Source organism: Grampus griseus (genome assembly GCF_964374135.1).
Source record: "Grampus griseus genome assembly, chromosome: X".
In the NCBI taxonomy this organism is placed as follows: domain Eukaryota; kingdom Metazoa; phylum Chordata; class Mammalia; order Artiodactyla; family Delphinidae; genus Grampus; species Grampus griseus.
The window spans coordinates 10,848,272-10,861,176 of NC_138999.1; the positions used below are offsets into that span (position 1 = coordinate 10,848,272).

A 12,905-nucleotide genomic window follows, 5' to 3' on the forward strand; every position below is an offset into this window, starting at 1 on the left:
TCCAATATCCTGCATTTGTATTCTCCTCTTCCCATGATTGCTGGTTTTGATAACATATTTGTGTGGGGGTGATTTCCTACCTTTGTTTTATGTTTGCCTTTACCGATGAGCTTTCCCATTCATAATTTTCTGGATTCTAGTTGTGGCCTTTTCTGCCTAGAGAAGTTCCTTTAGGATTTGTTGTAAAAGCTGGTTTGGTGATGCTGAATTCTCTTAGCTTTTGCTTGTCTGTAAAGCTTTTGATTTCTCCATTGAATCTGAATGAGAGCCTTGCTGGGTAGAGTATTCTTGGTTGTAGGTTTTTCTCCTTCATCACTTTAAATATATCTTGCCATTTCCTTCTGGCCTGCAGAGTTTCTGCTGAAAAATCAGTTGATAACCTTATGGGAATTTCCTTGTATGTTATTTGTTTCTTTTCTCTGTTCTTTGTAATATTTTATCTTTGTCTTAATTTTTTGGTCAGTTTCATTAATATGTGTCTTGGCGTGTTCCTCCTTGGGTTTATCCTGTGTGGTGCTCTCTGAGCCTCCTGGACTTGAGTGTTTCCTTTCCCATGTTAGGGAAGCTTTTGGCTGTTAGCTCTTCAAATATTTTCTCAGCCCCTTTCTCTCTCCTCTCCTTCTGGGACCCCTTTAATGCCAATGTTGTGGATTTAATGTTGTCCTAGAAGTCTCTTAGACTGGCCTCATTTCTTTTCATTCTTCTGTCTTTATTCTGTTCCTCGGCAGTGATTTCCACCAATTTGTCTTCCAGCTCACTTACTCGTTCTACTGCCCCATTTATTCTGCTATTGATTCCTTCTAGTATGTTTTTCATTTCAGTTATTGTATTGTTCATCTCTGTTCATTAAAGCTTCTAACTCTTTATTAAACATTTCTTGTATCCTCTTGGTCTGTGTCTCCATTGTTTTTCTTCTTGGTCTTGGATCATCTTTACTATCATTACTCTGAAATCTTTTTCAGGTAGGTTGCCTATCTCCGCTTCACTTAGTTGTTCTTCTGGGGTTTTATCTTGTTCCTTAGTCTGGAAGATATTTCTCCACTGTCTGGTATTGTCTCACTTGCTGTGTTTTTGTGGTCTCCATTCCTCAGGCCGTAGGATTATAATTCTTCTTGGTTCCGGTGTCTGTCCCCTGGTGGGTGAGGTTGGTCCAGGGGCTTGTGCAGGCTTTCTGGTGGGAGGAACTGGTGCCTGCACACTGGTGGGTGGAGCTGTGTCATGTCCCCCTGGTGGGCAGGGCCATGTCAAGGGGTATGTTTATAGGTGGCTCTTGGCTCAGGACAACTTTAGACAGCCTGTCTCCTGATGGGTGGGGCTGTGTTCCTACCCTGTTCATTGTTTGGCCTGAGGCGTCCCAGGACTGGAGCCTGCAGGCTGTTGGGTGGGGCTGATCATTGGTGCCAAAATGGAGACACCCCCCCACCCCCCGAGAGCTCACGCCCAAGAGTTTTCCTTTGGGCCCCACGGTGAGCCACAGCCGACCCCCGACTCTGCCAGAGACCCTACAGTACCCGCAGGTAGGTCTGGCCCAGGCTCTTACGAAGTCAGTGCTTTGCCCTGGGTCCCAGTGCACATGAAACCTTGTGTGCGGCCTCCAAGAGGGCCATCTGTTTTCCTCAGTCCTGAGGAGCTCCTGCACTCGAGCCCTGCTGGCCTTCAAAGCCAAATGCTCTGGGGGGCTCCTCCTCCTGATGCCAGGCCCCCAGGCTGGGGAGCCTGACGTGGGGCTCCAGACTCACTCATATGGGAGAACCTCTGTGATAGAATTACTTTCCAGTTTGTGGATCGCCCACCTGGAAGGTATGGGATTTGATCGTAATGCAAAAGTGAACTTCCTAATGTCTCACTGTGGCTTCTTCTTGGTCTTTGGATGTAGAATATCTTTTTTGGAAGGTTCAAGTCTTTTTTGTCAGTGGTTGTTTAGCAATTAGTTGTGATTTTGGTGTTTTCATAAGGGGAGGTGAGCTGAAGTCCTTTTACTCCACCATCTTGTCTCTCCCGCCAGTCCTGAAGAAACATTTTAAAACTGTCCGAATTTGCCCCTCCAGATGGTACCGGGCTTCCCTTGCCCTCTGACTGCTGGTCAGGTGTGCCGAGTGCCCGCAAGCACTGGGAGGGAGGGAGGAGAGAGGTCAAGGTTGTTTGCCCTCCTGCCACCTCCATATACAGCGTCCCTGGGCTGGCCCTGCGCCTTTCAGCCATGCAAGGTCCGAGTGTTTGTGGGATGGCCTCTCTAGCATTCTGCAGCAGCTCGCTCTCTCCAGTTCTGGGAGGTCCTGCCTCCCCGGCCCTCTAGGCCCAAGGGCTACAAACAGCATGGCTCTGCTAGTAGCCTAGGGAACTATGCCATCCTTTGTGGCTACGGACCCAGCCTAAGTCAGTCTGTATTGAAGGGTTCTCCGATGACCTGAATTGGGCATGCCGTCTGTTTTCTGCCTGGACCCTGAGAGCCCCTGACAGATGCACAGATCGAATTGGACCTCAGGGCAGTCATTGACAGGTTTTGGTAGAGCACTCCTTATCTGCCTCTGTAGGGAGAAGAGGCGGGCTTTCAACTTAATTTGAGGATTTGAAAGAATTGTATTACATGGAGAAGGATGTGAGAATAGTAAAATTTGCATTTATGTGCATTAAATTATTTTGTTTTGAAATTTGTGAGTCAGAATTGCCTGTAGTCCATTTGATAGAATTAATACAATATTGTATGCATACAAAAAAAAGAAGAACAATTTGAAACTTGTTTGGCTGCTTTTAAAAGTCAAGCGACGGAAGTCAGAAAGAGAAAGACATATAATATTGCTTATGTGAAATCTAGAAAAATGGTACAGATGTGACCTTATTTGCAAAGCAGAAATAGAGACACAGATGTAGAAAACAAACTTATGATTACCAAGGGGGAAAGGGGGTGTGGGATGAATTGGGAGATTGGGATTGACATATATACACTACTATGTATAAAATAGGTAACTAATGAGAACTGACTGTATAGCACAGGGAACTCAGTGCTCTGTAGTGACCTAAATGGGAAGGAAATCTAAAAAAGAGTGGGTATATGTATAACTGACTCACTTCGTTGTACAGCAGAAACTAATACAACATTGTAAAGCAGCTGTACCCCAATTTAAAAAAAAATAGGTAAACAATAAGGACTACTGTATACCACAGGAAAGAATACTCAATATCTTGTGATAACCTATAATGAAAAAGGATCTGAAAAAGAATATATAGGGCTTCCCTGGTGGCGCAGTGGTTGAGGGTCCACCTGCTGATGCAGGGGACGCGGGTTCGTGACCCGGTCCGGGAGGGTCCCACATGCCGTGGAGCGGTTGGGCCCGTGAGCCGTGGCCGCTGGGCCTGCGCGTCCGGAGCCTGTGCTCCGCAACGGGAGAGGCCACAACAGTGAGAGGCCCCCGTACCGCAAAAAACGAAAAAAAAAAAAGAATATATATTATGTATATGTATAACTTAGTCACTTTGGTGTACACTTGGAACTAGCACAACATTGTAAATTAACTAAACTTAAATTAAAAAAAAAAGTCAAGGGCTTCCCTGGTGGCGCAGTGGTTGAGAGTCCGCCTGCCAATGCAGGGGACACGGGTTCGTGCCCCGGTCCAGGAAGATCCCACATGCCGCGGAGCGGCTGGGCCCGTGAGCCATGGCCGCTGAGCCTGCGCATGCGGAGTCTGTGCTCCACAACGGGAGAGGCCACAGCAGTGAGAGGCCCGCATACCGCAAAAAAAAAAAAAAAAAAAAAAAAGTCAAGCGAAATGAAAACACTTCAGGTTGGTAACGACCAGGCTCTTCTACTTTCTTAGGCATAGCTCAGCCATCTCCTAAACTGCTGATTTTTCAGAAAGAATTACAGAAAGCAGAAAATGCTATCACCTCGGAGCATAAGGAGTTTGCAACCCAGAAACAAGCTCTGCAACAACAACTACAAAGTGAAGTGAGTATTTCTCCTTGAGCACCCAGGGATCAGGCCAGTCCACTGCATAGACGTGTGAACTTGGCACATGCCACACTGGTGTGAGTGGAATTTATTTTAACATCAGATATCCCTTAAGGTGCTAAAGGGTGTCCTTTCTCCTCTGAGAGAAACTGTCCAGTGGTCATGTGACTCTATATTCATAATAGTCACAAAATCCAGAGGCAAGCAAACTCACACACAAAATTTTCCAAGTCCTGATGGTGCCCACAGTGGAAGTATCTCGATGCTCACCCTGTGACTTGGAAATACTGCTGCCCTCTCTCTGGTGTCTTCCCATGCCCTGGAGTAGCTGCTCTGACGTGCATGTAAGAAGAAATGGAAACTTGCATCATCGGTCGTCATTTTAAAGGGACCCTGTGGTTTACGGGTATAAAGCTGCTCAGAGTTGGCAAAACAAAAAGAGAGAATAAGCCCAATGAGAGAATTGTTCCCTTTGAAGTGAGCTGTGATTTGTTTTATGTTGATTTTTTTTTCTTCTCTAATTCTCTGCAGATTGAGCACTGTGCCCAGCTGAAGGCCCGGATATTAGAATACGATGCTTCTGTCAAGAGGTTAACTGTGCAGGTTACCGATTTAAAATTGCAACTGAAACAAACTCAGATAGGTTAGAGACATTTTTAACCTGTGTGTGTGTGTGTGTGTGTGTATGTGTGTGTGTGTGTAAAACTTCTGACATTTGTGGAAATGTAATAATTGTTACTCATTGAATTTTCAGTAATTCTCATAGTAGAGGTAAAGCCATAGAGCCATGGGCCATCTTAGAAGTCAAACTCCCTGTCCATTTCACGGATACCAGCCAGGTCATCAGCTGAAGTGACTTGCTTTCACAGGTGCCCCATGCTTGGGGGAGCCTCATGCCCCAGATAGGAAAGGTGTGGTAGTGATGCAGAGGCCCCCAAATGCTTCCTGGACCTAGGTTTTCCTGTTTTATTTGCTACCCTGATAATAAGAGCAGTCTACTCTTCAGTGGTTTTATATACTCCTTGACAGGTGTATATACCTGTGGGAGAAGCAGAGTGCCCTGGCAAAAAGAGGGCTGCCGCTGGAATCAGAAAATTTGTTTTGTACCCCAATTTTGAAGTTAGTTGTTTGGCCTTGGACATGTTGCTTTTAACTTCCTTGGGCCTCAGTTGCCCCCTTTGTAATGAGGATAATAATACCTTCTGTGCCATGGAGGACGAAGGGGAAAGGTGATTGGCTCCAGTACAGTGCCTGGGGCATATGAAACACTGGGGAGATGGCCAGTGCTACCATCTGATTACTATGTCTTCCTGTGGATGCGTGACATCTGCCCCTCCTCCTTCATAACAAGTGTTCCGAGGCTTAGACACTTCCTTTAGCTGCTTCCAAGCTCAGTGGAAGTTCCTGAGTGTTCGTGATTTTGAGCCTTCTTCAGTTCCTTCTTCCCACTTAGGCCCTTGGCCCCTTCTCCCCACGCCACTTTTATTGTGGTCTCTTTACTCATCTCTACTCTTTCCCGTTCCTCATTTTCTCTCCACAATTCTGCCTTTGCCAAACTGCCCACAGCTGAAGCCTGTACCAAGCTCCTGTCATTAGAAATAGTTTAATGAGGTTGGAAGCTTCTGGAACATGGGCATCACAAGCATCTGTCCCGTGGCATCATCAAGGTGGCTTTGCAGGAGAGGAGTGATCACATTTACTGGCTTTGCATTAGGCCAGCACAGTGGCTCGATGCCTCGCTAACTGGGGGATTCAGCCGCAGTCCCCCATCCGTGGCATGGGAGCCGTGAGAGTTCTGGGCCCACAGTGGTGTCCTGACCGCATGTCCTCCTTATCTGAGACTCAGGCCGTATGCAGTGGATTTTGCCGCAGCCCTGGGAGTTCGGGGGCAGCATCCTGTAGTGCGACGCGTTCATTATTTTGAAGTCAAATGTGTGAACATTCATGCTGGGTGAAATAATTAAAGATTATAAATGGGTTTATATCAGCTCAGGTCAGATTTTTCAACCACATGAGTTCAAGTCTGGTTAGGCTTTGTCCCCTAATACATTGTAAATACCTTTTCAGTTCTCAAAGCTTTTAGATTTCAAGGTCGTGCATAATGGATTGTGAAATAATAACATGCATTACGAATGAAGGCATATGAAGCAGTAGCTGGTACACATGAGCTCTCAAGTAAATGTTAATAATTACTGTTATGACCGTGCTTTCACAAACTATTTTATTTTTTTATTTTTATTTATTGAAGTATAGTTGATTAACAATGTTAATTTCTGCTGTACAGCAGACTGATTCAGTTACACGTATATATATATTCTTTTTGATACTATTTTCCATTATGGTTTATCATAGGATACTGAATATAGTTTCCTGTGCTATACAGTAGGACCTTGTTGTTTATCCATTCTATATATAATAGCTTACATCTGCTAACCCCAACCTCCCATTCCATCCCTCCCCCAACCCCCTCCCTCTTGGCAACCACAAGTCTGTTCTCTTTGTCCATGAGTCTTTCTGTTTCGTAAATGTGACACAATTGAACACATCTTAGATTCCACATGTGGTATCACATGGTATTTGTTTTCTCTTTCTGACTTACTTCACTTGGTGTGATATTCTCTGGTTGCATCCATGTTGCTGCAAGTGGCATTATTGTCTTCTTTTTTTTTTACAGCTGAGTGATATTCCATTGTGTGTGTGTGTGTGTGTGTGTGTGTACCACATCTTCTTTATCCATCCATCTGTTGATGGACATTTAGGTTTCCATGTCTTAGTTCTTGTAAATAGTGCTGCTATGAACTTATGGGTGCATATATCTTTTTGGATTAGAGTTTTGTCTGTATACATGCCCAGGAGTGGGATTGCTGGATCATATGGTAATTCTATTTTTACTTTACTGAGGAACCTCCATACTGTTTTCCATAATGGCTGTACCAATATACATTCCCACCAACAGTGTAGGAGGGTTCCCTTTTCTCCACACCCTCTCCAGCATTTGTTATTTGTAGATTTTTTAATGATGGCTATTCTGACTGGTGTGTGGTGGTACCTCATTGTAGTTTTGATTTGAATTTCTCTAATGATTAGAGATGTTGAGTGTCTTTTCATGTGCCTATTGGCCATTTGTATTTCTTCTTTGGAGAAATGTCTACATAGGTCTTCTGACAATTTTTTGATTCCGTTGTTTGTTTTTTTGTTGTTGAACTGTATGAGCTCTGTGTATATTTTGGAAATTAAGCCCTTGTTGGTCACATCGTTATCAAATATTTTCTCCCATTCTGTGGGTTGGCTTTTGTTTCATGGTTTCCTTTGCTGTGCAGAAGCTTGTAAGTTTGATTAGGTTCTGTTTGTTTATTTTTGCTCTTATTTCTATTGCCTTGGGAGACTGACCTAAGAAAACATTGGTACGATTTATGTCAGAGAATGGTTTGCCTGTGTTCTCTTCTACATATTTTATGGTGTCATGTCTTATGTTTAAGTCTTTAAGCCATTTTGAGTTTATTTTTGTGTATCGTGAGAGGGTGTGTTCTGACTTCATTGATTTATATGTAGCTGTCCAACTTTCCCAACACCACTTGCTGAAGAGTCTGTCCTTTTTCCATTGTATAAGTATATTCTTGCCTTTTTTGTTGAAGATTAATTGACCATAGGTGTGTGAGTTTATTTCTGGGCTCTTTATTCTGTTCCATTGATCCATATGTCTGTTTTTGTCCCAATACCATGCCGTTTTGATTACTGTAGCTTTGTAGTATTGTCTGAAGTCTGGGAGGGTAATGCCTCCTGCTTTGTGTTTTTGCCTTAGGATTGCTTTGGCAATTCTGGGTCTTTTATGGTTCTATATAAATTTTAGGATTATTCTAGTTCTGTGAAAAATGTCATGGGTCGTTTGATAGGGATCGCATTAAATCTGTAGATTGCTTTGGGTAGTATGGCCATTTTAACAACATTCTTCCAATCCAAGAGCATGGGCTATCATTTCTATTTCTTTGAGTCATCTTCAGTTTCCTTTACTAATGTTTCATAATTCTCAGCGTATAAGTCTTCCACCTCCTTGGTCAGGTTCATTCCTAAGTATTTTATTTTTTGAGGTGTGATTTTGAAAGGTATTGTTTTTTTACATTCCCTTCTGTTATTTCTTTGTTAGTGTAAAGAAATGCAACAGATTTCTGTATGTTAATCTTGTATCCTGCTACCTTGCTGAATTCGTTTATCGGTTCTGGTAGTTTTTGTGTGGCGTCTTTAGGGTTTTCTGTATATGGTATCATGTCACCTGCATATAGTGACCATTTTACCTCTTCCCTTTCAATTTGGATACCTTTTATTTCTTTGTCTTGTCTGATTGCTGTGGCTAGGACTTTCAGTACTATGTTGAATAGAAGGGGTGAGGGTGGGCATCCTTGAGTTGTTCCAGATTTTAGCAGGAAGGCTTTCAGCTTTTCACTGTTGAGTATTACATTGGCTGTGGGTTTGTCATAAGTAGCTTTTATTATGTTGAGACATGCTCCCTCTATACCCACTTTGGTGAGAGTTCTTATCATGAATGGATGTTGAATTTTGTCAGATGCTTTTTCTGCATCTGTTGAGATGACCATGTGGTTTTTGTCTTTTCTTTTGTTGATATGGTATATCACATTGATTGATTTGCATATGTTGAACCATCCTTGTGAAGTTGGGATGAATCCCACTTGGTCGTGGTGTATGATCTTTGTATGTGTTGTTGGATTCGGTTTGCTAATAGTTTGTTGAGGATTTTTGAATCTATAGTCATCAGAGATATTGGCCTGAAGTTTTCTTTTTTGGCGGTGTCTTTGTCTGGTTTTGGTATCAGGGTGATGGTGGCTTCATAGAATGTGTTTGGGAGTGTTTCCTCCTCCTCAAATTTTTGGAAGAGTCTGAGAAGGATCAGTATAAGTTCTTTTTTGTATGTTTGGTAGAATTTGGGTGTGAAGCCATCTGGTCCTGGACTTCTGTTTGTAGGGAGTTTGTTGACTACAGATTCTATTTCACTTCTAATATCCGTCTGTTGAAATTCTTTATTTCTTCTTGATTCCATTTTGGTGGGCTATATGTTTCTAGAAAGTTGTCCAGTTCTTCTAGGTTGTCAAATTTGTTAGCATATAATTGTTCATAGTATTCCCTTAGGGTTTTTTGTATTTCTGTGGTATTGGTCGTTATATCTCCTTTTTCCTTTCTTTATTTTGTTTCGTTGGGTTCTCTGTCTTCTTGGTGAGCCTGGCCAGAGGTTTGTCAATCTTGTTTACCCTTTCATAGAACCAGTTCTTGGTTTTATTGGCCTTTTCTATTTTTTTAATCTCTATTTTCTCTCTCATCTTTATTATTCCTTCCTTCTGGTGACTTTAGGTTTTGTTTGTTCTTCTTTTTCTAATTTTTTTAAGTGGTAGGTTAGGTTTTTTATTTGACACTTTTCTCATTTTTTTTGTTTTTTTGTTTTTTTTGAGGAAGGCCTGTATCACTATGAACTTCCCTCTAAGAACTGCTTTTGCTATGTCCCATAGATTTTTTATGGTTCTGTTTTCATTGTCATTTGTCTTGAGGTATTTTTTAATTTCCTCTTTGATTTCATCACTGATCCATTGCTTTTTTTTTTTTTTTTGGCGGTATGTGAGCCTCTCACTGTTGTGGCCTCTCCTGTTTGCGGAGCACAGGCTCCGGACGCGCAGGCCCAGCGGCCATGGCTCACGGGCCCAGCCGCTCCACAGCACATGGGGTCCTGCCAGACCGGGGCACGAACCCGCGTCCCCTGCATTGGCAGGCGGACTCTCAACCACTGCGCCACCAGGGAAGCCCGATCCGTTGCTTTTTTAGTAGCATGTTGTTTAGTCTCCATGTAATCGTTTTTTCTCATTTCTTTTTCTGTGGTTGATTTCTAGTTTCATGCCACTGTAGTCAGAAAAGATGCTTGAGATAATCTCTGTACTCTTAAATTTGTTGAGGCTTTTTTTGTGCCCTAGTATGTGGTCAATCCTAGAGAATGTTCCATGTGCACTTGTGAAGCATGTGTATTCTGGTTTTCTTTTTGTTTTGTTTTGCATGTAGTGTTCTGAAACTATCAGTTAAGTCTAACTGTAGTGTTGTTTAGTATCTCTGTTGCCTTACTGATTTTTTTTTTTTTTTTTTTTTTGTCTACAAGATCCATCCATTGATGTGAGTGGGATGTTTAAGTTTCCTACTATTATTCTTGTCAGTTTCTCCCTTATGTCTGTTAGTATTTGTTTTATGTATTTGGGTCCTCCTGTATTAGGTGCATATATGTTGATGTCTGTAAAATCCTCTTCTTGTATTGATCCTTTTATCATTGTATAGTGTCCTCCTTTATCTTTCTTTATGGCCTTTGTTTTAAAGTCTATTTTGTCTGATGTGAGTATTGCAACCCCTGCTTTCTTGTCATTTCCGTTTGAATGAAATATCTTTTTACATACCCTCACTTTCAATCTATGTGTGTCCTTTGCCCTAAAGTGGGTCTCTTGTAGTCAGCCTATTGTAGGCTCTTGTTTTCTTTTTAATCCAATCTGCCACTTTGTGTCTTTTGATTGGAGCATTCAGTCTGTTTACACTTAAGATGATTATTGATAGATATGTATTTATTGCAGTTTTAAGCCTTGTTTTCCCATTGATTTTATATTTGTCCATTTATTTTTGTTTTTCCTTGGGTGGTTTGATGATTTTCTTTTGTATTATGCTTACGTTCTCTTGTTTTTGTTTTTTTGTGAATCTGTTGTATGTTTTTGATTTGTGGTTACCCTGTTTTCAAGTATATTAACCCCATTCTGTATCTACTTGCCTTAGACTGGTAGCCATATAGCCTGAAACGCATTCTAGGAAATGAAAAAATAATCTACGTTTTCTTAATCTCCTCCCCCACATTTTAAGATTTTGATGTCCCCTTTTACATCTTTATATTCATTCTTTTGCTGTTCATTGTGGTTATCGTCATTTCACAGAAATTTTTTGATTCTTTTTTAATCTGTGTACTGGCTTATTTAGTCGATTTGCTTTTTCCTCTTTTCTATTTAGAGAAGACCTTTCAATGTTTCCTTTAGGATAGGTTTAGTGTTGCTGTATTCTTTTAGTTTTCACTTGTCTGAGAAATTCTTAATCTCTCCTTGTATTCTAAATGATAATTTTGCTGGGTAGAGTATCCTAGGTTGCAGATTTTTCCCTTTCAGGACTTTGAATCAATCCCTCGCCACTCCCTTCTGGCCTGCAGTGTTTGTGTAAAGAAGTCAGCTGATAGCTTTATGGGGGTTCCCTTGTAATTAACTCCTTGTTTTTCTCTTGCTGCTGTTAGCATCTTCTCTTTAACTTTTACCATTTTTATTATAATATGTCTTGCTATAGATCTCTTTGGGTTTACATTGTTTGGGACCCTCTGTGCCTCCTGCACTTGGATATCTGTTTACTTCTTGAGGTTTGAGAAGTTTTCAGCCATAGTTTCTTCAAATACATTTTCGATCCCCTTTTCTCTTTCTTCCACTTCTGGAATCCCTATTATGCATAGATTGGCACACTTTATATTGTCCCATAGTTCTCTTATATTGGTTTCATTTTTTTTTTCATTTTGCTTTCTGTCTGCTGTCCTGATTGGGTGATTTCCATTATTCTATCTTCCAGATGATTTATTCGTTCTTCTGCATTATTTGTTTTGTTGTGGCCATGCTGCACAGCTTGCGGGATCTTAGTTTCCTGACCAGGGATTGAACCTGCACCCTCGGCAGTGAAAGCGCAGAGTCCTAACCACTGGACCACCAGGGAATTGCCTGTTCTTTTGCATTATTCATTCTACTATTCTTTGCCTTTAGTTCAGTTTTCGTCTCGGCAAATGAGTTTTCTAATTTTTCTTGGTTCCTCTTTATAGTTTCTAGTTCCTTTTTACAGTATTCTGCATTTTTGTTGATATCCTTTCTTAATTCCTTCAGTATTTTCCTCATCTCCTTTTTGAAATTGATGTCTAATAAACTGAAGAGATCTGTTTCATTGTTTGTTCTTTTAGGGGAATTTTCTTGGTCTTTTAACTGGGAGTGGTTCCTCTGCTTCTTCATTTTACTTATATTTCTCTTATTCTGTGAGTTTAGGAGAATCAGTTATCTACTGTGGTCTTAGAGGGCTATTTATATGTGGCATCATCCCTGTGTAGCGTCTGTGGATTTCATATTTTTTGGCATGAGAGCCGTTTTTAGTATGGATGCCTGTCGCCTCTTTCCTCAACGTGTGCTGGTCGTTATCCCCTTGATCGAGAGGGTGTGCAGACGCGGCAGCTGCTGCCCAGTCCTGGAGTTCTCGGCAGCGGTGGGGTCTCGTGCACCCCTGGAGCACACAGTGGGAGCAGAGGCAGCTTGCAACTGCTCCTGGGGCCTGGGAAGGCAGCTGTGGTGGCTTGCAACCACTCCTGGAGTCTGGGAGGGCAGTGGTGGTGGCAGCTGGAGACTGCTCCTGTAGCTCCTGTAGGTGGTGTCCTGCTGCCTTAGAGCGTGCACAGCGAAAAAGGCTGCAGTGGTGGGCCCCACCCCTCCCCTCCCCTCGCTCACCCCCCAAACAGTGGCACCTGGCTTCCTCTGCCTACACCCTCAGGTGTGGTTGCATCAGACTTCAGCTCCTTCAGGCTGTTTCCATGCAGCCCACCCCAGTCCTCTCCCTGGGTCTGATCTCTGAAGCGTGAGCTTCAGCACCCAGCCCCGGCCCACACTGGCGGACGCGCATCTCAGGCTGGGGAGTACAGGGCGGTGGCACAGACCTTTTGTGCAGGTCTCTCTCCATCCTAGCTGCTGCAGACTGGTTGCTGCGTTCTCCTCCAAAGCTCTGTGTCTGTCCCGGCTGATCTCCATGCCGATGAAGGGACTTCCTGGGGTGCAGGAACCTGGCCTCTTTAACAGCTCCCTCCCAGGGTGCAGGTCCTGTCCCGATTCCTTTCTCACTTTCTTTCTTTTGTTTCTTTTTT

The 12,905-nt window shown here is 42.6% G+C and overlaps 1 protein-coding gene across 3 annotated transcripts in view; it reads left to right on the forward strand.

Annotated features, from left to right (window-relative positions):
* Nucleotides 1-12,905, forward strand: part of OFD1 (OFD1 centriole and centriolar satellite protein) — a 63,613-nt gene that overhangs the window by 33,323 nt on the left and 17,385 nt on the right. For 2 of the 3 annotated variants that reach the window (XM_082681948.1, XM_082681949.1), the window contains 2 exons: nt 3,816-3,946; nt 4,481-4,592. The exons of the other annotated variant lie outside the window; for it this stretch is intronic. In XM_082681948.1, the coding sequence (XP_082538074.1) occupies nt 3,816-3,946; nt 4,481-4,592 (243 nt within the window). The remainder of the gene's footprint in view (nt 1-3,815; nt 3,947-4,480; nt 4,593-12,905) is intronic. 3 annotated transcript variants of the gene reach the window in all.